This window comes from Pseudorca crassidens, chromosome 2 (assembly GCF_039906515.1).
Source record: "Pseudorca crassidens isolate mPseCra1 chromosome 2, mPseCra1.hap1, whole genome shotgun sequence".
In the NCBI taxonomy this organism is placed as follows: Eukaryota; Metazoa; Chordata; class Mammalia; order Artiodactyla; family Delphinidae; genus Pseudorca; species Pseudorca crassidens.
In genome coordinates, this window is record NC_090297.1 from 112,660,998 (window position 1) to 112,688,974 (window position 27,977).

The 27,977-nt window shown below is 51.1% G+C and overlaps 1 protein-coding gene across 3 annotated transcripts; it reads right to left on the bottom strand.

The window, feature by feature from the left end:
• Nucleotides 1-53: 53 nt before the first annotated feature.
• SMG5 (SMG5 nonsense mediated mRNA decay factor) lies at nucleotides 54-27,943 on the bottom strand. 3 transcript variants are annotated; one of them, XM_067728168.1, is made up of 22 exons: nucleotides 27,834-27,943; nucleotides 23,678-23,776; nucleotides 23,030-23,153; nucleotides 22,507-22,663; nucleotides 20,537-20,626; nucleotides 19,494-19,583; nucleotides 18,704-18,782; nucleotides 15,037-15,162; nucleotides 14,863-14,931; nucleotides 14,193-14,401; nucleotides 13,352-13,489; nucleotides 12,587-13,186; nucleotides 10,693-10,868; nucleotides 9,472-9,547; nucleotides 8,590-8,765; nucleotides 7,431-7,589; nucleotides 4,260-4,319; nucleotides 3,699-3,858; nucleotides 3,184-3,274; nucleotides 2,261-2,335; nucleotides 1,689-1,827; nucleotides 54-1,508 (listed from the first exon to the last, which is right to left on the bottom strand). In XM_067728168.1, the coding sequence occupies exons 3-22, from the start codon at nucleotides 23,126-23,128 to the stop codon at nucleotides 1,425-1,427; spliced, it is 2,853 nt and encodes a 950-aa protein (XP_067584269.1). In that variant the 5' UTR covers nucleotides 23,129-23,153; nucleotides 23,678-23,776; nucleotides 27,834-27,943; the 3' UTR covers nucleotides 54-1,424. The 3 variants fall into 3 exon arrangements, with proteins under 3 accessions (XP_067584269.1, XP_067584268.1, XP_067584270.1); XM_067728167.1 differs by having other exon boundaries at nucleotides 27,711-27,937; XM_067728169.1 differs by lacking the exons at nucleotides 22,507-22,663; nucleotides 23,030-23,153; nucleotides 23,678-23,776; nucleotides 27,834-27,943 and adding an exon at nucleotides 21,189-21,231.
• Nucleotides 27,944-27,977: the final 34 nt, after the last annotated feature.

A 27,977-nucleotide genomic window follows, 5' to 3' on the forward strand; every position in this document is an offset into this window, starting at 1 on the left:
TAATCTCCAATGTCCCAATAAAACTGTACAGAAAGGCACCAGGAGACAAGGAGTGGGCTTCTGGGGGTCTTTATTAAGTGATGCTTTAGTCTCAGCCTCTGCCAGGGACTGGAAGTGGGGGTGATCCCACTCCCCCCAGGTTGTCCCAGACTTGCTGTCTTAGAGGAAGGAGGCAGGCAGCCAGTTCTCCTCCGAGAACAGTCTGGGAAGCTAGGCTAGTGCTCTGGGGTGGGGAACAGCAGAGCTGAGATCCCTGACCCTCAACCCCCAGCCCGAGCTGTATGTGCAGCCCGAGCGGGAGGGGCCGAGGCAATCCTGGCCAAAGCCTCCCACACTCAGCCCCACTCTTGCTGCTCCACTCACTGCCCTGAGCTATTCGTGATCTCCGCTCTCACATTCACCTCAACACTCCAGAAGCTAGCCCCATGCTCAGCTCCTCCAGGCCTTTAGTCCCGGGGAAGGACAAAAGTAGGGAAGCCCATCAGGGCAGAGGGTCCCTGGCCGGGCAGCTTCAAGAGCCTCTCCTTTCTGCTGTCCATCCGAACACAGGCCCCTCCCTAGGTAGTAAGGGGGGTTGTGGCCTCAAACTTCACCCCTCTCTCCTCTTACTGGCATCCCACTCTGTCCCAGCACAGCAGCCCAGAGCACAAAGCGCAGTGACCATGGGGCTGGCGGGCACAGAAGCCCTCACTGGCATATAGGCCAGACTGCCTGCAGCCGTCGTGGGCCTGCTCCCTGCCCTGGAAGCTAGACGAAGGGAGACAGAAAACAGAAGTGGGGCAATGGGTGTGCATCCCCTGCAGCAGGAGGAGGGGATCTAAGCCCCGCCCTGCTACTGGCGCAGGCAGCTCCAGGCCCCTCTTCCTTAAGAGTCCCCAAGGCTCCAGAGCTGCCCAGCCCCTGCAAAGGGAGATGAGAGGGGGATGGGTGGTCCTCAAGGAGAGGAAGGGTCTGCAGAGAACCACCCAGACACCTGGTGTTACCCAACTCTACCCCCAGGCCCAGAGGGCCCAAACTCCTGGCACCAACCACCCTGCGTCTTGGGTGAGGAAGAAGGGCCCCTTCTGCTGTCCCTTCCCCTCAAGAGGTCCAGGAACCACTCCAACGAAACGCAGACACCCGTGCCTGCCACCTGCCCCTGGGGAAAGCAGGGGGGCTGAGGCAGGAAGGCTGGCTAGGGGCCAACAGGCCTCTCCTGCTCCAAGCACTTTCCTTGCTTTCCTGACGTCGTCTTGGCAACAGGGGGACCCCGCCCTCCCAGCTGGCTCCTGGGCCCTCCCTGCAGCCTGTGTGCAGCTGGGCTTCCTTCCTGTGTGCGTGCGTGAGTCTGCGTGTGGTGGGGTGACTACAGGTGGTGGTCCTGGCTGCCAGGGAGGGCAGGAGAGATCTGGAGTCAGCCCCGCTGCAGGGCCTGGGGGTCGGTCTCAACCAATCTCCTTCCACTGCTTGTAGAAGTCCAGAACATTCTTGATGTCCACACTGGCATGTGCAGCGGCCTGCAAGGCTGCCTGTAGAATTGGGGGGAGGACAAATGGAGGAGGGTCTGACCTCCCAAACTCTGGGACAAGTCGTTGAGGGGCTGGGGAAGGGGTGATGGAAGAGGAAAAGGCAGCTGTCTGGTCTGAGGGAGTCGACACCGGTACCTCCTCCCCATTCCACACTCTGCCAAACATCACCCCATGACCCACCTGCATAGGGCCTGAGAGCGTGCTGGGGTTGTCCAGTGGAAGGCCTGTGATGATGGTCACCATGCCACTCGGGTCCTCCTCACCTGCCCCCTGGGCCAGAGTCAGCTGTTTGCAGCTGTCCAGGATCTTATAGAGCGTCCTGGTGGGAGCAGGGGGAAGGCGGGCCAAGCCCCAGCATTAGCACAGCCTGAACACCAGATCTCCAGGGCACAGGGGAAGCTGGGGGTGAGGAGGGCACCAGGAGAGAGCGAGAGAAACCAGGCAGCCCAGAGGAGAGGGTCCTGGAAGCTGGCCCCAGAGGACATGCTACAGGGACTGGGCAAAGGTTCAATGAGTGAGGAAGCTGAGCCCAAGGATCTCAGGGCCACGGGGGCTCAGATGCTGGAGCAACTTCTCACTCCATCTAAGGTGAGACCTGCAGGAGGCCTCCGGCAGAATAAGCCTGGCCCCGCGCTGGTCCTGCTGCCTGTTACGGAATTCTCCGGCCCCGTCCCTCTGTCCTGGGGAGTGCCCACAGAGGAGCAAGGTAGGCAGCCTATCTGAGGTTCTAGGGGTGGGGGCTGAAATTTTACCAGGCATCTGCATCCTGCCTCTTCAGCTTATGCCGCTCAAAGCTCTTCCCCACCTCTTTCTGGCAGCGAATGTACCTGCAAAGGAGACGAGAGAGTGAAGGTTGGGGGCAGGGGAGAGGGAGGGCACCTCATACAAAGCAGGCCATTGTGGCGCAGGGGACCCAGTTTTATCGGGGGGGGGGGCACGTCTCCCACATCACAGGTCTGTTTGGAGTCATTCTGAAGTGGCTTCCTAGCTGCTGAGCCCAGCTTGCTTTTCCTCCTGATAACATCAATTCTTTGGTTCCTCCCTGGGGAGGAGCTGGGAGGGGAGAAGCAGCAGGTGCTTTTCAAGTCAGTGCTTCTGGAGACAAGGTCCAAACAAGCAGGCTTTGTGCAGCTTTCTGACCAGGCAAGGGCAAATGCAGAGGAGGGGTGGGCCAGCCAGCAGAGAGCAGGGAGCTTTCTCCCTCTTCCCTACACCCAGTGTCTAGTCCTTTTCTGGCCCCAAAGGCCAGAAGGAAGGGCCTGTGCTGGGCTGAGCACCTATACACTGCCATCTGTCCCCTCAGCCCCATGGGAAGCCCCTGAGCAGCCCCGATGAAGGCACTCCCACCTTGGTCAACCTGATCACCTAAAGCAGGAGAACCTCCTGCAAAGGAGTCCATAGGTTGGAGGTGGGGGCTTGTTCCCCTCTCCCCGGTCACAGTGATCTCATGTTTGCCCCAGAGGTAGATGGACAGCAGGTCACTGTTCCCCAACAGGGCTCCTAGCTCCTCCAATCGCTGTCTATTTCAGCACCTAAGACCCTGACTTCTAATTATGTCTTCGGCTTCCCTCCCCAGGCAGTGAGCCAACTGTGACCAGGGGCCACGTGTCTTACACGAGGAACACACGCATTTGTTGTCTGTGCTCAGCAGAGGTCCAGCCAGGCCTGCACTCACCTGTTCCCTTTTTTAAACTCTGCCTCCAGGTATCGGATCCCATCCCGGGCCCCGGGGTGTTCCTTCTTCAGCAAATCCAGGCCATCGATCACTGGCGGGCAAGATGGGGGGGTGGGGGAACGACAAAACAGATGAGCTCAGGCTGTCGTGACATGGGGCTCTGCAGAAGCATCTGCACTCACTCCAGGACACACTGCAGGAAAAGGGGCCGTAGCTCCTACAGGAATCCTGAAGTTCTTTCAAAGACTGACCTTCTGCCAACAATGTATGTTGGCAACTTACCAACTGCTTTCACTTAGATTTTCTCATCTGTTTCTCCCAACCATCTTGTGAGTCAGGGTTTAACAGGGATTGTCATGCCCACTTCGCAGATGAAATGACTGAAGTTCAGAGAGGCGGCAGGACTTGACCAAGGCCACTGTGTGTAAACTGGGCCCCAAGTAAGGGTCTCTCAATCCCAAAGCCAGATTCTCTTTTAGCCACACTCTCTGCTCCCACCTCTCCAATATACTCACCTGTCCTTGGGATGATGACAATGAAGCGGCCACTGGTGGCCAGCTGGCGGATGACAGGGAGGTGGTGGCAAAGGGCTTGGGTGTCGGGGACGAGGTAGGGAGACATTGCTGACTGGGCCTTGGGCTGCTGCAGGCTCCCTTCCAGCTGAGAGACCTCGAGCTGTTGAGAGAAGGCAGAGTGGGTGGAGCTGCGTGCAGCCTGGGCAGGGGAAGAATGGTACTCAAGGTGGCTCTTATGGGGCTCCTCCTGCTGCCAATGGGAACAAGGGACCCCTTCGACGAATGGCCTCATAGGAAAAGTAGACAGAAACAAGTGGTAAAGGAAAGAGGAAGAGAAAGAGAAGGAAAAGAGACAGAAGTGAAGGCAGAAGGGACCACAAAAGCTCAGTGACAAGTCAGCAGCTGGAAGGCAGTCTAGGAGGCTGGGAGGGTAGCCAGGGCAAGGTAGAGAGCCACAGCGGGCAGAACAGGGGCTGAAGCTGGAGGGCTGAGGACGTGCCAGGGGGCTTCAGGCAATAACCAGATCAAGAGCAGAAGGAGCGCGGGGCCCCAACTTCTTACCTGAAGTCGTAGCTGGGCCATGTCTCTCATTAGCCTGTTCCGCCGAGCTTCCTCCTGTGCCTACAAGGGGAAAATACCAGGTGCTAAGCTTGGGACAAGAAGCTGGGGGAATGAATATTCCTTTCTCCAGTGATCAAGAAGACCAAAAGGGATTCCTGGGGTCTGAAATAGGTACGGCCTCATATAAAGTCAGCTCTCTATCACTCCTGATAAGTGAGGGGAAGGGAGGTGTGGGAGAAAAAATATCCCTCCTGTGTAATCTGAACACACTTCATTAGCAGCCCACAGAAGCTCACGCCTCCCAGGGAGAGAGGGAGGGGATGGCACCTGTCTGTGTCTCAGGGTTCCACCTCTGCTCCTCTCAATCTGTCCTCCCTCCCAGGGGATACCATCCATGCACCCCTTCACTTTCTATCATCATCCACTTGCCAACTTCTTCCAAAAGCTGCAGCTTCAGCCCAGACCTGACCACTCCTGAGTTCCAGACGTACATACCCAAATGCCTACTTGACAGCCCAACCTGTTTCTCAGAACCTGCTTCTCATCCTCTAGTGTACCCCAGCTTGCTAAGTAAACCACCATCTGCCAAGCCAGAAAGCTTAGCTAGCTTTGACTTTTCCCTCTCTTTCAGCCCCAGAAGCTATCAGCCTCCCAGTCCTGTCAACTGTACCTCCTAAAAAATCATTCACATCCCTCTGCATCCCTCCATCTTCAACATGCAACCCCGGTCTAAGCCAGTACCTCCCACCTTGACTATTATAACCACCTTCTTTTTGGTCTCTGCCTCCAGCCCAACTCATTTTCTCTGCCTGCAACCAAGGCAATCTTTCAAAAACCATCTGCTGTCCACCATGGCCCTGACTAAAAGTCCTGTGATGGTTTTCCTTTGTCTTCTAGATGAAGTCCAAATTCCTTAGTACGGTCTAAAGATGGGGACTTATTCTGAAAGACATGGGGAGCCACTGAAGGCTCTTTGGCAAACTGGCATCATCAGAGTGATGCTTTAAAATATTAATCTGGAATGTATAATCTCATCCTCATCCTAAGAAGACACCAGACAAAGCCAAGTGAGGGGCATTCTACAAAACAACTGCACAATACTCCTTAGGACTGCCAAGATTATAAAAGACAAGGAAAGGGACTTCCCCGGTGACGTGGTGGTTAAGACTCTGGGCTCCCAATGCAGGGGGCATGGGTTCGATCCCTGGTCAGGGAACTAGATCCCACACGCATCCCACAACTAAGGAGCTCGCCTGACTCAACTAAGATTCAGTGCAACCAAATAAATAAATAAATATTAAAAAAAAAAAAAAGGACATGGAAAGACTGAGGAGACATTAAAACAATCAAATGTAATGTGGGATTCTGGAAAAGAAAATAGACATTTACAGGAAAACTAGTGAAATCTGAATAAAGTCTGTAGTTAACAGGATTGTACCAATCCTAACTTCTTAGTTTTGATAATTATACTATGGTTATGAAGTGTCCACCTCTTACCCGCCTGTGGAGTGTCCCCTTCGAGAAACTCTGGTAGAGAAAGCAAAGAAGGGAGGCAGAAGACCAGACCCATCGGGAAAGAGGGGTCCCTAAACCAGGCAGACACTAGAGCCCAGAGAGTAGGAGCAGCGCCCCGCCTGGCTTGCAGAGAAGCTAAGCTCCCACAGCAGCTTAGAACAAGGACAAGAGCCTGGTCTTTCCAATTCCAGAGCCCTGGCTCTGCCACTGATACCTCCTCCTTTGTCATTCTGAGCCTCCTTGTCTATGAAATGAGGCTGCAAGCACCCACCTCACAGGGCTGTTACAGAGTTAAATGAGATGTCACATGCAAAGCAGCTTTGCACATGGAAAACTCTCGGTAAATGATGGGAGAAGGCAATATGACAAGGACCACGCTGCTGCTGCCAGGGGATAAACCCCTTGGGGTGGAAACGTGACTCAGGCAGAGCAGGAGGCAGTCCCAGCAGGCAGTGTGGCCTGAGTCCACCGTGGCCTGTGGTGTCTAGCACCACACCAGAGGGGCTTTCAAGTATTCCGTGCCCCCAGGAGGAGTCTTCGGGAGGTTTAGGCCAGAGGAAATGCCTGCAAACACTCTAACATTTTTTGAAGCTGTGTGACTTCCCCGTAATTATTTTTGTAACCCCCTGTGTTTCCCCCTATGCAACAGCAATGAAAGCCTTAACACAAAAGGTTAGTTTTTAACAAAACGTGCTTGCTTTTAAGGCAGCAAGGAGGGGGGTTTCTGGGGAGACTGTGCCCCTTCCCATCCGCAGGAAGGGGGTGCTCATAGGTCGGGGAGCCTGCGGCTGGGGAAAGGAAGAACATGGGGGAGGAGACTGGCTTGAGATGAAGAAGAACCCCTGGGCTTGCCAAGACACGTGGGCCGTGCTTCCCGTGCCAGACACCACCCCCCCAAATGTACTGGTGCCACTTAGCTTGGGGAGGACAACACGCCCAGGGTTGTGCAGGCCCCACTAAAGAACCCACAGTGTTGCTCACGAAGTATTAGCCTCACAAGAGAAAGGCCTGTCTTGTTTGCTGCTGTAACCCTCATGCCTAGGATACTGACGGGTCTGGCATAGAGCAGATTCTCAGTAAATATCTGTGGAATGAATGACTGACTGGAAAAGAGGTAACACAGGCCACCTCCTACTCTTTGAGGCTTCTGTGGGATGGAAGGGTTCCTGCATGGTGTCTGATGCCAGGATCCCTCCATTCCTCAGTCTTCATCCCTCGAAAAGGAAAGGGAAAGGAGCATTTTGCTGAGCACACGTACTCCACAGCACACACTCCATAATGCAAAGTGCAAAGTGCCTGCCATTCTCTATCATTGCACAGTCACAGCAACCCCATAAAGCTGATTCAACTATTCCTGTGTAACCGATGAGGAAACAGACTTAGCAAGGTTAAGTGACTTGCTCAATTCAGACTAGGAGCTGACAGAGATGGCCCTCAATCCCCAGTCAGTCTACATACAGGCCGGTGCCAGGCTGCCCCTGCTCAAAGGAACTCTCACTCCCTATCAGCCCTCAGTTCCCTCCCCAGGCTCAGTCTCCCCGGCCCCAATGACCAGGTTCTTCAGTCGAGGGCCACCAGTGTGTCTAAGCCTCTGACCCTGGGTTTCTCAGTGAGCCCATGGGAGCAGAGCAGACAGGGAGGGGAGGCCTGACTCACCATGCGGAACTGGGCCTGGGCCTGCTGCAGCAGGCTCTCCTGCTCAGACTGGGCGATGCTGACGAAGATGCCAACCTCTGGGTTGAACTGCAGGATGCTGCCTTGCAGGCGGGCAACGAAGTGGCCAAAGCTGCGGATGCAGCAGATGCGCACGACCGTCTGTGAGGAGACATGGGAGGCGGCCCGGCTGAGCAGGGCCCTCCAGGCCCGCTGGCCCCCGCTCCTCCCCTCTGCCGTCCCTGCCAGTCCAACCAACTCAGCAACACGGGCTCCCTCGTAAGGCCTGTGGTCTATGGGGTGGAAAAGAGGAGCGCCGAGGCCCAGGGCCTCTAGCTAACGGAAAAGGAGTGGGCAAGTAGGGCGAGGAGACTCCCAGAAGGACTAGAGAAGCAGGACTCAAGGCTGAGAAGAAAGAGACAAGGGCATGGGCTGGGAGTGATGAGACCTGGGTTCTTATGCCATCTTTCTCTGGGTCTCAGACCCTAACGTGTAAAATGAAAGGACAAACTAGATCACCATTTCCAACTTATGTTTTTGGCCAGCAAAACCCTTCTTTCCCCATCAAACAAAAATCTTATCTAGAATGCTAAAATATAAAACAGACTATCAAGCCAAGCTGGAGAAGGAGGAACCAACGAGGGGGTGGGGGTGGTGTGTGTGTGTGTTGGGGACGGGGGCTGGGACGCCTGTCCACTTGGCTTCCCTTTGCTGCCCCAAGACGGCCCATGTGGTGACACAGATTCAAGGGTGAAAATCACTGGACTAAATGGGTAGCACATGCCCTTCCAGCTCCAACTTTCTGTTTGCTGGTCAGCTTAGAGGAGGCTGGGCTCAGAAAAGAAAAGAGACCAACAGAGATTTCAAAGCCCTAATAATTTACTTGTTTGGTCCTCTCCAAAAAGCGGAGAAAGGGGAAGGAGGCTTGTTCTACAAAGGGAGACACTACCAACAGCAAACCTGTGGAAGGACATCCTGCCAAGGAGGAAAGGAAGTCCAAATGGTTCACCGAGTGAAAAAGGACTCACAGCTGCAGCCCCAGGGACATGCTCCCTGTCTGGATGGAAGGGGTGCCTGCCCGTCCCCTCCAGCCCTGAACCCCTGCTTTGCTACTGAGTCTGATGAACAACAGAGCTTGTGGCGTGAGAAATGATATCCCCACCTCCTCTGAGGTGCTGAGCAAGAGCCGATCCGTGTCGAAGTTAAAGCGTCTGTGGGCAGCCCGGAGGGGAGGCAGGTTGCGAAGTGCCATGTCCTCTGGGAGCAGCAAGCTAGACGGGAGGTCAGGCAGTTCACAACCTTCAAGAAGATCCTGGACCTCAGGACACAGGACCAGGCCTGGGGAGAAAGAGGACACATGAGGCCACCTGCTCTATGGGAGCCCCCAGTCAGAGGGACACAGTCCTTCCTCAGAGGCTGTGAGACAGGACATACTCCTCGGACACAAAGTGGGGAGAGGTGGCGGGGAGGAAAGGAGAGATGGGTACACAGGGCCATCAGGCAGAGCTTTAGGAGACCAGAGCTGGGAGGGTTAGAGGACCGCTCAGACTGGGATGGCCCCCTGACAGAGGGACAATTACACTAGGATGGATGTGAGAGGAGGAGCTCTGGAAGAAGGAATGGACTGCCCTTGGGTGAGTCCAGAGGTAGGAGAAGGCGATTTCTAGCTGGAAGGTGGCAGGAGGGGATGACCCAGACAGATGGGCTCTGAAGGTCAAGGTCAATTCTCAATGAGGAAGGCAGCGGTGCCACACCAGTGACTGGGGCTGGCTCACAGGCTCCCCTCACTCTGCTCTTGCCACTCCACTGCCTTCCCCAGGGAGCACACTCCCTGGTGGACCAGGCCACCTGCCCACAGTGGGGCAGTGTTGGGGCAGGAAACCAGAGAGGCCCAGACCACAATGACTGCTGTGTGTTAGGGAGGATAGGCAGTGAATCCCATTAACCTCCTTACCCTAAGGACCAGGTTACCAGGAAGGGGGAGGCGGGCTTTGTGGGGCCAGTGAGGGAGAAAGAGGGAGGACAGTGCCAGGGACTCACTCACCAGACTCTTGGAGTTCGCCAGCAGCTGGCAACAGATTAAGCAACACAGAGAGGCGGTTCCACAGACTTTGAGAGCTCTTGAGGGAGAGAGAGAAGAGGAAGCCTTCAGCTGGGGCAGTGCTGGAGGCTGGCAGTGAACAAGAAAAGCACTATATCTGAGGGGTCTGGGGCTATGGTCACAGGCCTAGAAGCGTTTGAGAGAAAAATTAACAAAAGAGGCCAAGGCGGGGCTCACGGAGGACTTGGAAAACAGGGAGGAATGAAGAAGGGGACCATGAAGCCTCACTGAACTTCATCAACCGCTGAAGGCTTGAAACCACAGGAGAAACTCTCTGGATCTTGGTAGTGGAAAAAGCTAGAGCGCTGGAGGAAGCTTCTCCCTGTCTAGCACAAACTTTTCCTTTCAGCCCTCCACGTGTCCACACTGGGCCACCTCTCTGGGGATATGATCATCTTCACCACACCGCCCTCGATGACTAACAATGACTAACTAGCTGTCATCAGGCACAAGCACATGCCCAAGGCTGTGCCTGGCCCTGACCTAAACTCCCTCATCTAGGGAAGAGGGCGACCTGCAGAGAAAAGGGTCTTCCACAGCAGGCAGGTGTGCTACTGGAATAAAGGAACACTGAAGAAAAGCCTCAGGGCACCGGAGGCTCAAGATTAAGACTCTGAACCTGAGAAAGGAAGGAAAAGGTCACAATCACGCCAGCCAGTCTTCATGGCAGCCCGCTTCTGACACCACTCACTCCAGCTACAGGACTCTCTTTAAGCCGTTTCCCTGCTCACAACACCTGCACCTTGTCTGAACATCCTGTCACTTCCCAGTCTCATCTCTCTTGTCACTACTCAGTGCTCTCTCCTTTCTCTGGACTCCGGTGTTTACCTATCAAGGTTAGCCCTTGAACACATACTGTCACAGACGTTACTCATAATGGCAGGCATTATGCCTAGCGTTGGGGACACAAAGCAGAATAAGCAGTGCTATTTTCCCAGTCCACAAAATTTGTATCCCAGCCCAGGCCACAGACTCTTTGAGGGCAAAGGTCATGCCTAATCCTTGCCCTGTAAAAAGCATAAGGAGCCAGCACAGAGCAGGTGCTTGACAATAACTTTTGTCTTGACCAGCCCACCTGAGGGGATTCCCACACCCCATCCTGGCTGGCACCCTCCCCTTACACCTTGGGACCTGACGGAGAGCAGTGGGAGTGGAGTGACGCACCTGCGCACACACTATGATGAGGTCGGGGTTAGTCCGTAGCCAGTCCAGGAAGACTTTCACAGCAGGAAGCAGGCCTTCCGCCATCAGGACTTGCAGCTTCTCCTGGATGCTGCGCTCATTCCGACAGGAGCGCCCACTAGACTCACTTCCCTCCGACTCAGAGCCCTCTTCAGAGGCTGGGGATGGGTGACAGAGAACCAGGATGAGCGACTAGTAGGCACATGGCAACAGGCTTCAGCTCTGTGCGGGGAGCATGCCCCAACCTGCTTGGACTCTTCTGAAGAATTCTGATGTGAGAAGAGAGGACTCAGGCTCCTGCCTAACTTTTCTAGGCTCACTAAGTAGTTGCTATTTTTTTTTTTTTTTTTTACTAGTTGCTTTTAAGCCAAGAGCCTGGTGCCTTTTAAAATACGAGCTAAGGAGCTTCCCTGGTGGTGCAGTGGTTAAGAATCTGCCTGCCAATGCAGGGGACATGGGTTAGAGCCCTGGTCCAGGAAGATTCACATGCCGCGGAGCAACTAAGCCCGTGCACCACAACTACTGAGCCTGCGCTCTAGAGCCCACGTGCCCCAACTACTGAAGCCCGCGTGCCCTAGAGCCCGTGCTCTGCAGCAAGAGAAGCCACTGTGATAAGAAGCCCACGCAATACAACGAAAGAGTAGCCCCTGCTTGCCGCAACTAGAGAAAGCCCGTGCACAGCAACGAAGACCCAACGCAGCCAAAAATAAATAAATTAAATAAATTAATTAAAAAAAAAAAACACGAGCTAATTTGTGAGGTCTACAGCTACTCACTCAACTGATATTTATGATGTGCCTATACTGTGCAAAAGGCAGGGCAGACAGTCAGAAGTGAGCTACAGGTGGGGAGAAAAGGGGTACAGAATTAAAAGAACTACTTCCAACTCCTAGCTCTTCAAGTCTGCAGGTTAGAACACTAAGTAGTTCACACTCCAACTCTGAGCATCAGCTTCCTCATTTCTTTTATTCATTCAAAGTCCCAACCATGTGCCAAGCACTGTGTTAGGTAATGAGGATACAGCGATAGACAAAACATGGACTGCCCTGCCCTCAAGAGGCTCATGGTATTGCGGGGGAGGGACAGACAAGTCAACAGACAATGTCACTCAAGTGGGAAAAGGCTGGAAGTTGCCAAGGTGCAGAGTCTACAGGAGCCCACAGGAAGCCTACCCTTGGAGGAATCCCAGACCAAGTGACTTTTAAGCTAAAATCTAAAGGGAGAATTAGGCAAGCAATTGGCGAATTGAGAGGCTCAGGGCAAGGGAGGAAAAGTATATTCCAGACCAAAGAAGCACCGTGCACAGAAGCTTGGAGGTAAAGAACAGAATTTAGAATAGGGATGATAACTCTTCCACCACAAGACTGCAGTGAAAATTAGATAAGACCCCCAAAAAATCCAACCTAGTGCTTGGCATAGAGTAGATGCCGCAAATGCTCACTGCTGCTGCTGACCAGGTGCCCGCTTTGCACCTCAGGGGAAGACCCTCAGGGAAACAGTCTCATTCTAATCCACCTGCCCTGGTGGGTGTGGTTTTTCTAGCTTCCAGGAGCCCTGGTAGGACCTGGGATGGCACGGGAGGGAGTTACAGCTGCAGTGCTGTGTAGGGAGAAAAGCCCCAAACCCACGGGGCAAGGTGGGAGTGGGAGGAGAATAAGACCATGAAATCAGTTGGGAACTGAGAATAAGGAAGTGAGCAGCAGAGGGGATTCCCAGGAAAAAACTCCAGGCCACACTACAGGCAGAAGCCGAAAGCCAGGCAGTGAGGGTGGGGATGAGAGGTACTCAAACAGAGAAAAAAGTGGCCTCTCTCAGATGAGTGCCGATGGTATAGAGGTGAGGACCAGAGCAAGATGATGAAGAGAGGCCCAAGTACCTGGCTCTGAGGGCTTGTCCACATCCCCATTGACACAGGGCCTGCGGCTGGCCAAGGTGGGAGCTTCGGTGGCGGGCTGGAGGAGCAGGTTGCTGAAGGTGGGGGCCAGTCGGAAGCAGCGTTTAGTCTGGAACATCTGGGTGGACATGGCTTGTAGATTGCTGGCAATGCTGGCCTCACTGGGGCCCAGTGGGCCGTTGAGGGATTCAGGAGCCTCTGACCTGGCCCGAGGTGGCTCCAGGGCTGGGGACCGTGTCCCTTCCTCGTCCTCCATATCTTCCAGGTCTGATCGGGACTCTTGGCTGTTCATTTCTGAATCTGTCTCGGCATCAAAGGCTGTTCCCCCACCTTCAAGGCTCTTGTCGGAGCCACTGTCTGAGCCCTCACTGGCCCGGGGTGAGTCATGGCTCGAGTCTGAGTCAAAGCCTTCACTCAGGTCACTGTCATCACCAGCTTTGGGTGGGTGGCGCCGACGGCGGAGGCAGGAGAGGCGGGAGAACTTCCGGCTCTTTCTGACCTCGCCATCTTGAGATGCTGCAGGAGGAGGCTCAGGACCCGGCTCCTCCACGTTCTCCAAGGGTTCCTTGGACTCTGTTTCATCTGTGGAAAGAGGATGGTCAGGTGGGGCCTTAGGGACAAACCGGAACGAGGACACTGGCAGGTGCTCTTCGACAGCACCTCCCCTGCCACAACTGTGTTCCCCTCCCACGATCCCCACACCCCATGCTAACCTTTCCACAGTCACAACCTCCCCCGTGCCTGCACCTGTGCCATCACTCTGGAATGCCGGGACGGGATTCTCGCCCTCTTCCAGCTCAGCTTGCAGCCGTATGTTGACATGATTGACAAGGTGGGAGAAGAGGGCCAGGGTGAAGGCAATGGCTGCACTGTACTGCTTGGATCCTAAAACCAGGAAAGCCAGCATTAGGGGCCCAGGGCCCTGAAAAGGAGTAGGCTCCACTAATTTCAACCTCATCTCACCTGTTCTCAACCCTTCCAAGGATCCAACTACCTCTGAAAACTTCCTCTAAGGTAAAAAAAGACTTCTCAGGTCTCTTCACTCGCATCCTGTAATGTGGAATGTGCCAGCTCATCCTGCTTCCTCATGTAAGCTCATGGATGCTCTTGTCCCATCTCATCCTCCCTGGCTTTGATGCCTTCACGCAAGCGTCTCCCCATATGCCCCAAGCATCTTTGCACCCAGCCCTGCCTCCCCCTCCCTTCCATCCAACTTTGCTCTACATACACCTCCGGCAGACAGGTTTCCAGAACTGCCTAACTGCCCCCACCCCCAGCAAGTCTGAATTCCGTCTGGATCATCAGCTAAGCATCTCAACCACTGTGTCTGCCTGGGTCCTGGCCAAGGGTACGTGTGTTTGTGGGTGTAGGAGGGCGGAGGGGGTGGGAATATGCTGTCGCCTTTGTTCATTCACTAGGAGCTTCTTTAGGGCAGGGTTCCTTGCCCCTATCTCCCACAGCCAGGCAGCGACACAGGTAGTGAAGGGACTGCTTGTGGAAGCAAGTTCATGGATAAGGAGCTGCAGAAAATGGTAGTGAGGATCCCAGAAGCCAGTCGGGGAGAAATGAGGGACAGAGGGAGAGTTACCTGCTCTCTTCAAGCTGTGCACACCCATAAGGCAGATGATGACCATCTGAAAGATGAGAAGGTCCGGGAGGAAAGCATATCCACTCTCATACTCCTCCTCATCCTCACTGGCCAGGCTGAGGTTGGGTGAGGAGGGCAGGTAGAAGAGACAGAGGTTGAAGTCCTCCAGGACTGACTGGCAAAGTGATGTCAGCTCTGAGTCCACAGAGCTATGGAAGGGCAGGATAACAGGGGAGGTCAGTGATGGGGGCTGGGGCAGGCAAAAAGAGCTGGGAATACAGGATTCAGAGAAAAGACCACAGGATCCTTAGCGGAGACTTCAGAAAGAGGAGCAGGGGGAATCAGTGCTTGCTGGTCTCCAAAGCAGACAGAATAACACGGGAAGGGCAGACACGCAGTGGAAGGGATGTGGGTAGGCTTCCCATTCGGCCACTCCTTCAACATCTAGTAAGCACCCACTGTGCCAGAGGGTAAGCCACCCAGAGAATGGGCACAGAACCTAGGGTGAGACAGTGAGGGATGCCAAGAAAGGACTAACCAGCTAAATAATTTCCAATCAAAAGGCAGAATTCACCAGCCCACTCCCTCCTCTTCAAGTCCCCTGCCAGAAAGAAGCCATCGTGATGGGGCTCACAGGACACAGTTCTTGCTCACACTCTCTTCCACTCACCTGCTTTTGGGCTGCAGGAGGCTTTGCAGATACATAAAGTTCACCAGCAACCTCTTAATGTCTTTACATCTGAAATGAGAGGAGCCCAAGGTAAATGGTGAACAGCTCCAGGGTCCCTATGGTCCTACTGCACCAACTGCAGAAAGACCCCCTCTTCCCACAGGCCCCACTCACCGCTTCTTGCTGGGAGAGAGCTTCCGAGTCTCGCACTTCTTCAGCTGGTGGTACATTTTGGCTGCCTTGTCATACAGCCGCTTGAGGTTCCCATAGGCCCCCTCAAAGGACACTTCCGACTGGATGCTGAAGGAGACAGAGGTGAGCTACTGAGTCTTGGCAGAGGCAGAGGGGGAGAGGGGAAATGTCAGTCTTCCAGGGATTTAGGGAGCACTGTTTCTAGTCAATACAGGCTGCTCCCAGCCTCCCCTTCCATGTATGTACTCAGGGTGAAAGCTATCTTTCCTAATAAAATACACACATACAACTTCCAGATTAATCAGAGTAATGATGACATCTGCATCTCCTCTGTATCTAGAAATGGGACAATTAATCTCACTGAATGTTACAAACTTAACTTAGTTACCATCCCTGAAATACACTATCCTTCGTCTTAAAGCACAGGCACTTACTAGGTAGCATTTAACAAGCATTTACTATGCGCAAGGATATTTACATACACTACTTCAGTTAATCCTCATGATGTTCATTCAAATGCAAATATGTACTGAGCACCCGACTCTGTGCCAGGCACTGTACCCTACTATTGTCCACATTTACAGATGAGGAAGTAAAGCCTGAGAGATCAAGTATAATGCAAAGGTCACATAACGGACTTCCCTGGTGGCGCAGTGGTTAAGAATCTGCCTGCCAATGCAGGGGACATGGGTTCGAGCCCTGGTCTGGGAAGATACCACATGCCGCGGAGCAACTAAGCCCATGCGCTACAACTACTGAGCCTGAGCTCTAGAGCCCACAAGCCACAACTACTGAAGCCCGGTGCCTAGAGTCCGTGCTCCCCAACAAGAGAAGCCACCGCAACGAGAAGCCCGCGCACCGCAACAAAGAGTAGCCCCTGCTCACCACAACTAGAGAAAAGCCCACGCGGGGCAATGAAGACCCAACGCGGCAATCAATCAATCAATCAAACAAAGGTCACATAGCTAAAACATAGTAGAGTTGAGTCTCCAACCCAAGTCTGTCTTACCACAAAGGCTATGACCTTAAGAGCATGCTATACTTTTTAAAAAATGTCTTGTTTTCGAAACATCTTTTAATTACAAAAAGCAGTGATAGAAAAGAAATACACGCCAGTGGTGAATTAAATATAGCTACAGGGCTTCCCTGGTGGCACAGTGGTTGAGAGTCCGCCTGCCGATTCAGGGGACACGGGTTCGTGCCCCGGTCTGGGAAGATCCCACATGCCGCGGAGCGGCTGGGCCCGTGAGCCATGGTCGCTGAGCCTGCGAGTCCAGAGCCTGTGCTCCGCAACAGGAGAGGACACAACAGTGAGAGGCCCGCGTACCGCAAAAAAATAAATAAATAAATAAATTTTTTGATACTCCTTCCACTGAGAAGTGGGCTCTGTGTCACCTCCCCTTAAATCTTGGCAGGGGATGAGGGTGGGAGACAACGACTATGCAACTGCTTTGACCAAGAGAATACTGCAGGAGTGACTCCACCAGTTTCCAGGCCCAGGCCTTAAGGGATTGGCAGGCTCTACTTCCAAGTTTCTTGGGTCATTATCTGCTGTTGGAGCCCTGAGCCACTATGTAAGAAGTCCATCTGCCCTGAGGAAGATACCACATGGAGAGGCCCTGAGACTACAGGGAGAGGGAGAGGGGTCCAGATGAACCAACCCTCCAGACATATCAGACCCCCAAATCAGCCAAATACCACTGACTGACCCTAGACAATGCCACCAGGAGGAGAACTGCCAAACTGGGCCCTAGCCAAATGCCTAACCCACAAACCATGAGATATAATTGTTTAAGCATAGTAGAGGAGGACCTTATTTGGCACCTCCCAAACCTGGATGTGCTTGGCTCTCTTTGAAAGTGATTCACCCTAAATCATGATTATGAATGTGATGAGGGATCCAGGACAAGTAAGGGGGGCATTCCCTGGAAGGCATGCAAGGAATGGGAAAGATGCAATGGGAGGTTATAATATAAAACCTGGTAATATATTCAAGAATGAATACACAAATAACAAAGGCTGGACAGGGTGTGGAGAAAAGGGAACCCTCCTACACTATTGGTGGGAATATAAATTGGTGCAGCCGCTATGGAAAACAGTATGGAGGTTCCTCAAAAAACTAAAAATAGAGTTGCCATATGATCCAGCAATCCCACTCCTGGGCATATACCCAGACAAAACTATAATTCAAAAAGATACATGCACCTCTATGTTCATAGCAGCACTATTTATAATAGCCAAGACATGAAAACAACCTAAATGTCCATTTACAGATGAATGGATGAAGATGTGATACATATATATATATATATATATATACACACACACACACACAATGGAATATCACTCAGCCATAAAAAAAGAATGAAATAATGCCGTCTGCAGCAACATGGATGGAACTAGAGATTATCATACTAAGTGAAGTAAGTCAGACAGAGAAAGACAAATACCATATCATATCACCTATATGTGGAATCCAAAATATGACACAAATGAGCTTATCTACAAAACAGAAACAGTCTCACAGACATAGAAAACAGACTTGTGATTGCCAAGGGAGAAGTGGGGGTGGAGGAGAGATGGAGTGGGAGTTTGGGGTTAGCAGATGCCAACTATTATATGTATATAGAATGGATAAACAACAAGGTCCTACTGTATAGCACAGGGAACTATATTCAGTATCCTGTGATAAACCACAATGGAAAAGAATATAAAGGAGAATGTATGTATATGTATAACTGAATCACTTGGCTGTACAGCAGAAATTAACACATTGTAAATCAATTATATTTCAATTAAAAAAAAAAAATGAATACAGTGGATGGGAGGCCAGTCTGTAGCGATCTAGTAACAGACCAGGGTAAATATTTGTTGATACAGGAAACAGGTTTCCTTGGCCAGGAAGGCAGAATTAGGTTATTTTACTTGACACCTTAGTAGCTGACCATTTAAGCTATGAAGACCACCCTCATTCCCTTTAGGCTTTGAAGCCCAATTCACTATATAACTTCTTCTGAGATAGATTTGGCTTCTCAAGTAGAGAAGCCAATCTGGCCCTGATTAGGTGGCAACAGTGAGCTTCCTGGCAGTTTATGTCTCACTAAGACTTAACCAACGGCATTCTCATTTACCTGTCACTCTCATGTGCATTTGGTTATGGTGACTTAGTAACCTAAGCCTAATCAACTTTGGGTGCCCTGAAAAAATTGTTTTTTCATTCTAAGAGCTAAGTGTGAGATCCAGGGAAGCAGTGATCTACCCTGTTAAACTTGTCCCCCCGTGCTGTCATCTCTGTCACCTCAAGACACTGAAGCTCTATAGTTCTGAAGTTCTTGTCAGAGGCTACTTTGGTACCATTTTATCAACTATATCAAATTTATTTCCTTCTTCAGGAAGGCGGCAATCCTGTTATTTTTCATGACAGCAGACAGCTACTTCAGCTGCCCAAGTATCTACAAGTCCAGGTGGCTATGTGAAAAGCAGCAGGGCTGTGTCAGGATGCCCCTGAGAGAAAGGACACCCTCAATCTTAGCATTCTTCTATCTATCTCACTCAGGAGCTAGAGAAGGGAGAAAGGGAAGAGAGAAAACAAAGGAGGAATTGTGCAGACATGAAAGTAGGGCTGGGGAAAGAGCTGGCAAATACTCACCAGCGCAGGTAGCAATACATGGCTTCCACATTATAGTACTTGCTGCCGGCAAGTGTGCCCAGCTGGTTGAAGGGCATTCCTGGAGAGGAAGAAAAGTCACACAGTCTGTAGCCATAATACTCACCGAAAGCTGCAAGGCCCAACCCACGTTAAGCATCAGAGAACTCATGGGGAGAACAGCGGGTCTGCAGGCGACACTGGTGTCTCAGGTGATCAGCAGTTTAATCGTGCTCCTCCAGGCGTTATCTATTCTAGACTCACTTCCTATCAGTCTAAGCCCACCTGGACCACCAGGGATTTCAGCACTGACAGCTGCCATTCCTTCAGCAGCAGCTGTGCCTCTTCCAATGCTGACTGAACTCCATGGAGCCCTCTCCTCTATCCCAGCTCAGTCTCTCACCTCTGAGTTCTCCTTCCTACATGCTAATCCCCATCTTTCCCTGTAATGGAGCCTGATCCGTTCCCTCACTGTGCCTCCATGGGGGCAGCTGAAGTACAGTCCCCTCTTTCTACAGAAACCTCAGGGACAGGGAAGCCATCTTGTCTCTCCCTCTTCTTCTGCCTCCTTCCTTCTTAGCTCAAGACTTTCCCATTTCTCTTCTCCTTCCACCATCTTCTGAGTGTGTGTTACAAGGGTCAGAATGCAGAACCAAGGTGAAGTATGAAAGAATTGAGAGTGGGTGGGAAGGACCCAGGGGGAAGTGAGTATGGCCTGCCTGCCATCTCAACATTGTCTTCCTCTTGGAAAATGCTGCTGGGTTGGGAGGCCCCAGTGGAGGGGTCCACTTACCAATCTGGGGAGCCACTGACAGGGCTTGGTAGTAAAATCTCTCAGCTAGCAGCTCAGTGTCCACGCCAGCTAATTCATTCTGATATCGTGCTGCAGGAGGGAGAGGAGGAAAAGAAATACAATGATTCCGTGTTTCAGAAAAACCTCCCCTCATCTGGGAGTCTACTCTGGAGAACTGTAATAAGAGCCCGGGAGGAAGATACCTGAGCTAGAAGGCAGGCTGCTTGGGTCTCTGGCACAGTCTTAAGTCTGCATGACTATGGGCAAACTGTTCAACTCTCTCTTCCTTGCTGGTAGGTCCAAAATGTAAAGAATATTTAGTGTTTGTAAAGTAAAGAGGCTCTTCTTGATTATCTCTTCCCAATGAAGGGGCTGCAGCATATATAAATGCTTGAAAAGACTTCTGATATTTGGTTCTGGAATTCAACTGCTCAGTTCTAGAGAGAAGACATTACTAATGACACTTGGTCAATCTACTGTGAAACAGCTGATTCTCTCTGTGCCCCTTGCCTATAAAGGGTCCAGGAGTGGGATGGGGGCAGGGAGACGAGCCTCAGATCAATAAAGGATAATGCATCTGACAGCCACACACCGGCAGCCTAATGACAGAACCATTGTCTATCAGGACTAGAGACCGGGGGCCATAAAGCAAGAGTACTTTTCCATTCTGAGAAACATATTTCAGGCAGGTAAGTCCTCCCTGAGGTCTAACTGCAATTCCTCTAGGAATCCATGAAGAGAAAACCCCAAAGGAGAAAGACATCAAATTAAAATCTTCCTAACCCACCGCTGAAACCAGGTTATCACCCTGACTTTCTTAAAGAGCAAAGACATTTTCCTTCTTCTTGTATTCACCATCCTTTTCGACTCATGCACGAACAGTGAAAAGAAGGAAACACTGTAAACAGACTGGAGGAGAAAAGTTATCAGAGGCCACACTGCGCCTCCTGCTCTCCAATCACGTAAAGGGTGGTACCAACAAGAGCAGTTGGAGCCTGTCCTGTAGCCCAAAACAGAGAAAAATGAAAGGTTCGGATTCTTACACAAATCCCCCAGGTACACTAGACATCGGTGGCATGCCATCTGTGCCCAATCCATCTCCTTCCCTGAGGCAGACACTGGCTTCTTGCATCCTGAGAAAGAGAGAGAGAGAAAGAGAGAGAGAGATATGTTTATAAGCCCATTCCTCTGTCCCTACCTTTGGGGAAACACCTTTCCTAGGTGGAGAAAGGAGATAAAGAATCCAGGGCTAGTTTTAGAACACGGCCTTATGGGGCAGAGAAGACACCCATCCAGGACACAGATAGAGACACAGGCTCACAGGTAGACAGAAGTAGAGACACAGAAACTCATAGGCAGGGGTCATTCATAGGACAGAAAGGAACTAGAACAGATGGGCTATGGTCCTCAACCTAGGACAGCTCCCTGGGGGAAGGTCATGTGAAAGGTCAGCATAGGAAGGCTTCTAGAAAGTAGAGGTGAGGCTCAAGTGTCAGTACAGTTGTGGGTGCCTTGGGTAGCAGCTCCCCACCTAAAGGTAAAAGGTTTGGGTAAAGATGGGAAACTTGCCCAGGAAGAATGGCATTTGAATGAGGCCAAGGTAAATGCTCCTGGCTTCTGCTTGGTGGGAGGTCCACACAGAAGGCAGCCTATGGAGAGTCTATTCATGAGGGAAACGAGGTCATCTTGCCTGACCTGAGGACTGGTGGTGGCCAGAGCCAAACATGCATGGGCTCTCTCCTCTCCCTTCACCCAGGCAGCCTTGTAACTTCAGAGAGCTCCGGCTACTTGGCAGGCAGTTTTCCCATGTGCCAGGTACTGTTCTAAGTGTATTAAAATATCAACTTAAGTAATGCTCAAAGCAACCGCATGAGGTAGTTACTCTTGTTACTTCCATTTTACAGTTAAAGAAATCAAAGTTGCACAGCAGGTAAGTTGCATAGCATCCTCCTATCCATTCCACTTTGCAGCCACACTCCTGGGTGTGGAGCTCCCATTCTGAGCAGCGTTTCCTAATATTCTTTATAGAGACATTGCTGAGTTGGCTGAATGAGAAATATCAATAAGGAGAAAAACTAAAATGATTTGGGGAACTGACCCTTTGAAATAAGGGTTCTTAATCTTTGTTTAAGCTACGGACCCCTCTAGCAATCTGGTATAACACCTATAAATGTTGCCTTGGATTGACGTTGTTTTGTTTTATTTTTGGCTGCGCCACACATCTTGCAGGATTTTAGTTCCCCAACGAGGGATTGAACCCGGGGTCCCAGCAGTGAGAGTGCCAAGTCCTAACCACTGGACCGCCAGGGAATTCCCCATTGTTTTGTTTTTAAATGTTTTTAAATGTACAAAGTACAGTGCTCTGCTTCTGACCAGAGAATGCTGCCACATAGGGGTGCAGACACAACCTCCATCTCTGACCCAGAATGTCTTTGTCCTGGTGAGGGAAGGGGCATGGGGCTGGGGGAGGGTAGGGGGTATAAAGAGCAAGGGGAGTTGGAGGAAGAGGGAAGGAGCTCTAAAGGATAGCTGAACTGAAGAGAAAACCACCATAGCTGCCAGTACCTCAGAAGGCCAAAAAGAGATTTGCACTATCTTGAAAGAATGTCCATGATTTCCCCAACGTTTCTAAAAACTTTAATACTTTCATCAAATACTAGGAAACAATCTCTAAAGTTAAAACAAATGCCAGCCAAATTCAACTGGAAGAAAAAAATGCTATTAATAACATCTTTCAGTGTCAGACCTACTCTAGATCATTCCATTCCCTCCCCGACTCCCCATCGGTCTACAATCCCAGACTGAAGAGGGCTCTCTCTCTCCTTCCTTAAGATCTTTACCCCAAGTCATACGGTTGTTTGGGTAAATCCAAATTTCATGAAGCATTTGTAGGTCTTCTAGAATGCTCTCTGCCTGGCTGGGTCACAAGGTACATGGATCCTGAGGGATAAGAAGGCCAGAAGTAGAAGCATATGAACTTGCTCCTCGAGCCCACCTTTCAGGTTTCACTGACCTATGAGGGGGTCGGTGACATGGGTCCAGTCGATGCAGCACTGCAGTTCTAGCTGGTAGTGGGACTGGATATAAAGAAGGAGATGCTGGTAGAAGCCGATACCAGCGACCAGGTGTGTCCTGTAGGCACATTCCAAGGTGCTCCGGCTGTGGATATGCTGGAGATTGGGAAAGGGAAGGGGCTAGTTAAGCAACAAGATCAGAGTTCTGCTCCCCCATCCCTAATCATATTCACCTCCCTGAAGAAATAAACTTATCTTCTTGGCTCTGGAACTTTATCCACATCTCCTCTCACTCACAAGTTACCCCTATACCCTTAGACCTACTTCTCTGGTCTCCCCATCTGGGATCAGGCTCCCCTCCTTCCCTGATCCTAATTCCATATGACTCCCTCCCTTTCTGCTATCTCTTCCTTGGTTTCCCTATCTACAACCATACTCTGGCCCACTTGCCTCGCTGTCCTTTTCTTCCTTAGCTTCCCCTCTTTAGACAAACATCTTCCCAAGATCTTGACCTCCCCTTACCTTTTTGTTAGTCTTGATAAGCTGGATAACTTCGTAGTACACCTTTCTCCACAGCAGCTCCTCTGCCTTCCTCCCATAGTCCACCGGGTGCAGGAACATAAGCTTGACGCAGAGCTCACGCAGCCTGGGAGGGTGTAGAGGAGAGCATGAGAGGGACTGCCCATCCCTTGGTGAGGGACACAAGAACTGAGGACAAGAAGGCATTTGCCAACACCCCGACTGACAAATCTCTGTGCCTCGCAATAGACATCCAGGGTCAGTCAGTAGGACCCAAGACAACAGCAGTCCTGGAAGGCAGTGGGAGCCCCAAAAGACAGAGGCAGGAGCAGTAAGAATTTTAATAATCTTCATTTCTTTCCCTGCACCTTTCTCTCCTTTTTACTCTGCCTCTGTATCTCCTCCTTCCTTCCTTCATTATGCAGTATGGCCAACTCCTCCAACTCAAACACCATTCTAATGGTGTTAGATGTAGAAGCTGCAGAGAGTGAGGGATCCCCTCTCCCTCTTAGGAAGGCCAGAGACTTCATACCCCATTATTGTACCATGAGGTCAGGAGATAAAAGAGAACATGTGTCTATATGTGACAGGGTTCCAGGTGGAAAGGAATAAAGAAACTGTAAGAATGTGTAGTTTAGAGTCTCAGCTTACTTGTTCCTCAAGCTAATGTTCTCTGGTTTGAACACTTCTTGATAAGCAGTTTTGTTGCAAAGGATGAGGTCAAGTCGATGCACAGCCTCCACCACGGCCCTGCAGGGAAATATAGGCAAACAGCCTCTGAGCCATGTGTATGGTCCACCTATGATGCTGGAACACTGATCCTAGAGGAAAAGCTAAAGAATTTGGGGTGGGGAAACTAAATGGCTGCAGATTGAGCTCCGTACAAAACAAGATGAACACAGTCTCCATCCTGACACAGCAGTCCCCTCAGGAGACATCTGGCAATGCTGAAGACATTTTTGATTGTCACTACCTGGGGGAGGGGAAGAAGAGGCATGCTATTGGCATTTACTGTGTGCTGCTAGACACCCCACAATACATGGGAAAGTCTACCACCATAACTATCCTGCCCCAACTGTCAACAGTGTCAAGGTAGAGAAACTCTGTGATATGGAAGGTAGACTCTCTCGATGGAAAGAGCATAGGCTGTGATGCCAGGCAAAACATCTAGGGTTTGAACCTGGCTGTGTCTTACTAACTCTATAACTTTGGGCAAAATTACCTACCTCTTTAAGCCTTAGTTACCACATGCATAAAAGTGGAAATAATAGCAGTTACCTCAAAGGGCTGTTGTGAGGATTAAATGAAATAATTTATATACAGCACTGGTATACAGTAGGCATTCAATAAATATTGGTGGAAGGAATAAATTATTATTATGCAAAAGCTTATTATCTCTGACATAAAGGAAAGGCATTCCTAATATAAAGTTCTGCTTTGGAATAATGGGGTAAGAGAAAGGGGGAGGGTGTCCCTAAACTGCTTAGTTATAAGGTCTCCTGGATCCTGCTGAAGGAACTGTTTCTTTGATATAAAGTGTAGGCTCTGGAACCAGACAGTCTGGGTTCAAATCCTAGCTCTACTTCTTACAAGCTATGTGGTCCTGGGTAAAAAATCTAACTTCCGGGACTTCCCTGGTGGTCCAGTGGTAAAGAATCTGCCGTCCAATGCAGGGGACATGGGTTCAATCCCTGGTCGGGGAACTAAGATCCCACATGCCGTGGGGCAACTAAGCCTGCGTGCCTCAACTAGAGAGCCCATGTGCTGCAAACTACAGAGCCCACGCACCCTGGAGCTTGCACACCACAACTAGAGAGAAAAAACCCACACGCCACGACTAGAGAGAATCCCGCACGCCGCAAAGATGCCGCATGCCTCAACGAAGATCCCGTGTGCCACAGCTAAGACCCAATGCAGCCAAAAAAAAAACCCTTAAAAAGAAAAATCTAACTTCCTTATGTGTCAGTTCTCTCATCTCTAAAATGGGATTAATATCATCATCTACTTTGTAGGGGTTAAACTAGCTAATATATAAAGCACTTGTAACAGTGCCTTGTACACAGTAAGTACTCAAAAAATATTAGTCTTCATCCTGAGGAAGATATTCCAGACCCTAAGAGAAAAGTTCAAGGAAACTCTACAATGGATGGCCAAGAGGTGCCTGGGTAAGTATCATCTCTGGAAGGGTAAAACCCAGAGGACAGACAGCAGCTGTGAGAACAGGTGAATCAGGCACAGCTCTGGACACAAAACAACCAAACAATAGGGAGTGATGATTCATAAAACAGTCCAAAATTGTTTCAGAACACTGAAACATGCTCCTGGGCTGGGGAAAGTGGGCCACAGCAGGCTAGTATCTTGTGGTGGCTCAGGTGGTACACCACTAAAAGCTGTCCTGTACAGGGCGAAGTGACCGCCAACACCCAGCTGAGTGGGTGGGATGGTAATCAAGGCCTTCTCACAGGCAATCTTAAGAGCCCAGCATTTCTCCAAACACCTCCTGGGCTGCCTAGAGATGGAAGCCAAACCCTTTCAGCCATCCTGGCCCTCAATGCCAAGGGCAGCACCAGGCAGCCATCAGTGATATGCCAGCTTAGCCCCCAGGAAAGGGCTTTTAACTTCAGTGCCATGTACAGATGTAAGGAGGCTGTGTGTGTATGTATTTTTATGGACAGGCCCCAGAGCTTTCCTTAGATTCTCAATTCAAAAAGGTTAGTAACCACTACTCAAGGAAGTTCTAATTGCAAACTCTTAAACCTGAGAGGTCTCCGCACTTTCTTCCACATTTCCCATCAGACCCTAAGCTCCTCCACTAAATTGTAATCTCTAGAACAAAAACTACAAAAAAAAGTCTTGTGTCTCATTCACTATTGTAATCCTAGGCCTAGCAGTGTTAAAAAAAAAATGTTTTTAAAAAAACAGTTAAAATTGGCCTAATTAACTGGTGCTTGTGTCCCTTCCAGCATCCCTTTTCCAGCTGCCTTTTCTGAGGGGCTTAAAACATTTCAGAATTTCATTTCTGTAAACAGACCGTGGGAATTTCCCAACTTTACTGAAGGTCGGATGACAGTTACATAGTCTAACAACATATTTACCTTGGGCCAAGAAATCAGACCTTCCTCCCCCAGTTCTTCCACCAATCAACACTGCTATAATAAATAATAAAGAGAGATCCGCTGCCTCAAATTTCCACCCTGCCCAAAGCCAACAACACACAATTACCAGCAGAGATACCCACGTGCACACATGTAAACCACACATGCAAACATATCCGCTTAAGTCAGTCAGTTCTGTGAGGGCAGTGGCTTGAGAAAAAACAAGATTTGTGAATGATTAGAAGGATGACCAGAGCCATTTCCAAAAGCTGGAGACAAGTAAGGAATCTTGCAAGCACTGCCCACTCTCTGTCTGACAGGCAGCACTGACAATCGGCTGCATGACAAGGCACACGTGCCATCCCAGCCAACTGCTCACCCACTTGGAGACTGCTTGGGGCAGCCCACAGTGAGAGCCCTGGGGCTGATAGATTGGATCACTTTTCTATTTTTGCATCAGCCTATACTCCCCTCTGCCTTCTGGCTTAGGAAGCCAAAGCAGGCAGGATGCCTACTCAAGGGAGGAAAAGACAACATGTTCTTGACTCTTTCACTGTCAAGATGAGGCCCATGGCTCTGAAGCTGGTCTTCTCATGCAAACACCTCTGGTTCTATAGAGCCTGAGCCGAATGAAAACCCCAAACCCTACTCCCTATTAGAAAGCAGAAAACTCAATTTGGTCTCTATGCTTCAACCTACTTTGATCCAGTTCAAGAGCCCATGTTTCAGCTGCCCCACACAGAAAATCCTCGACTCGGGGCAGGAGGAGCTCACTCAGGATGGGAAGAGCTCATACTGGCCTGTTCCCAACAGAGGGCTGAAAGGCTGAAGATGTGAGTGGCACTGTGGAAATCAGAAACCAGGAATGGAAGTTGCCTGGCAAGAGACTGTAGTCATGAGGCTGGAAGGAAGGCAGAACTCAGGAGTCCCCAGGTGCCCTGAAATGGGCTCCTATGACCTAAGAACATTCTGGACTCAAAGTCCTTCACCGCCCTTCCAGTCCAACACAAATAGTCTTCCAGCCTCTTTCTTTTCATTCCGATTCCCAAAACTTAGAGTCATAAGGGACCTCAAAGCCTATCAAATCCAAACCTCTCCTTTTAAGGGTGAGAAAACTGAGGCCCAAGGTTAAACTGTGAGAGAATGGCAAAGCAAGGAGCTGAACCTGGCTCTCTTGATTTCAGTCCAGGCCTCTTCCCTGTAAGTCCTTACAGGGTTCTAAGCACCATTCCCTTCCGGGTTTTTCTCCTATCTGTGACCCCGCCCTCACCTTCCCAACCCCTGCAGTCCCCAGTTCCCACCTTCTTACCCCAAATCCGCAAAGCTCGGTGCCAGCCCCAAGCTCACTGCGGAAGGTATCCCTCCACGTGCTTCCCTCCCAACCTCCCACCCACCCAATTCCTTCTTTCTGCTCAATCCAGCGTTACGGGGCCCCGAGCCCTCTGCTCCCTCCAAAATTGCACCCCCCCTCCCTCGCCCGCACCCCAGCCCGGCACCAGAGCCCGCCCGCCCGGGAGGCCCCGCCCCTCGCTGTCCCCCCCCCCCCCCACTTCCCTTGGCGGCTGCACTCACACCCCGGCCCCTCTCACCGGTAAAGCCGCTTAGTGTGGAGGACCTTTGCTTCGGGCTCGCTGCTCTCCCCTGTGGGGGGGCCTTGGCTCATGGTGCCCGGGCCCGGGGGCGGATCCCGGTCACAGACCCCCGCCACCTACCGCTACCGCAACCACTGCCGTCTCCGACCGTAGCCGCAGCCACCACCGCCGCCGGCCCTGCTCGGCCGCCATAGCTGCTAGGCAGCTGCCCGCGACAGCTCCTCCTCCGCCTGCCAAATATCGCGATACAAGCTGGAAGTTGCG

Bases quoted from the DNA above. Each gene is read 5' to 3' on its own strand.
- SMG5 (XM_067728167.1), bottom strand. From the start codon at position 27,784: ATGAGCCAAGGCCCCCCCACAGGGGAGAGCAGCGAGCCCGAAGCAAAG. The intron at 13,187-13,351 runs GTGCAGGCACGG...CTCTTTCCACAG, and splicing joins ATTCCAGAGTGATGGCACAG to ATGAAACAGAGTCCAAGGAA. The intron at 1,828-2,260 runs GTAAAATTTCAG...TGCTCCCACCAG, and splicing joins AGGCAGGATGCAGATGCCTG to GACGCTCTATAAGATCCTGG.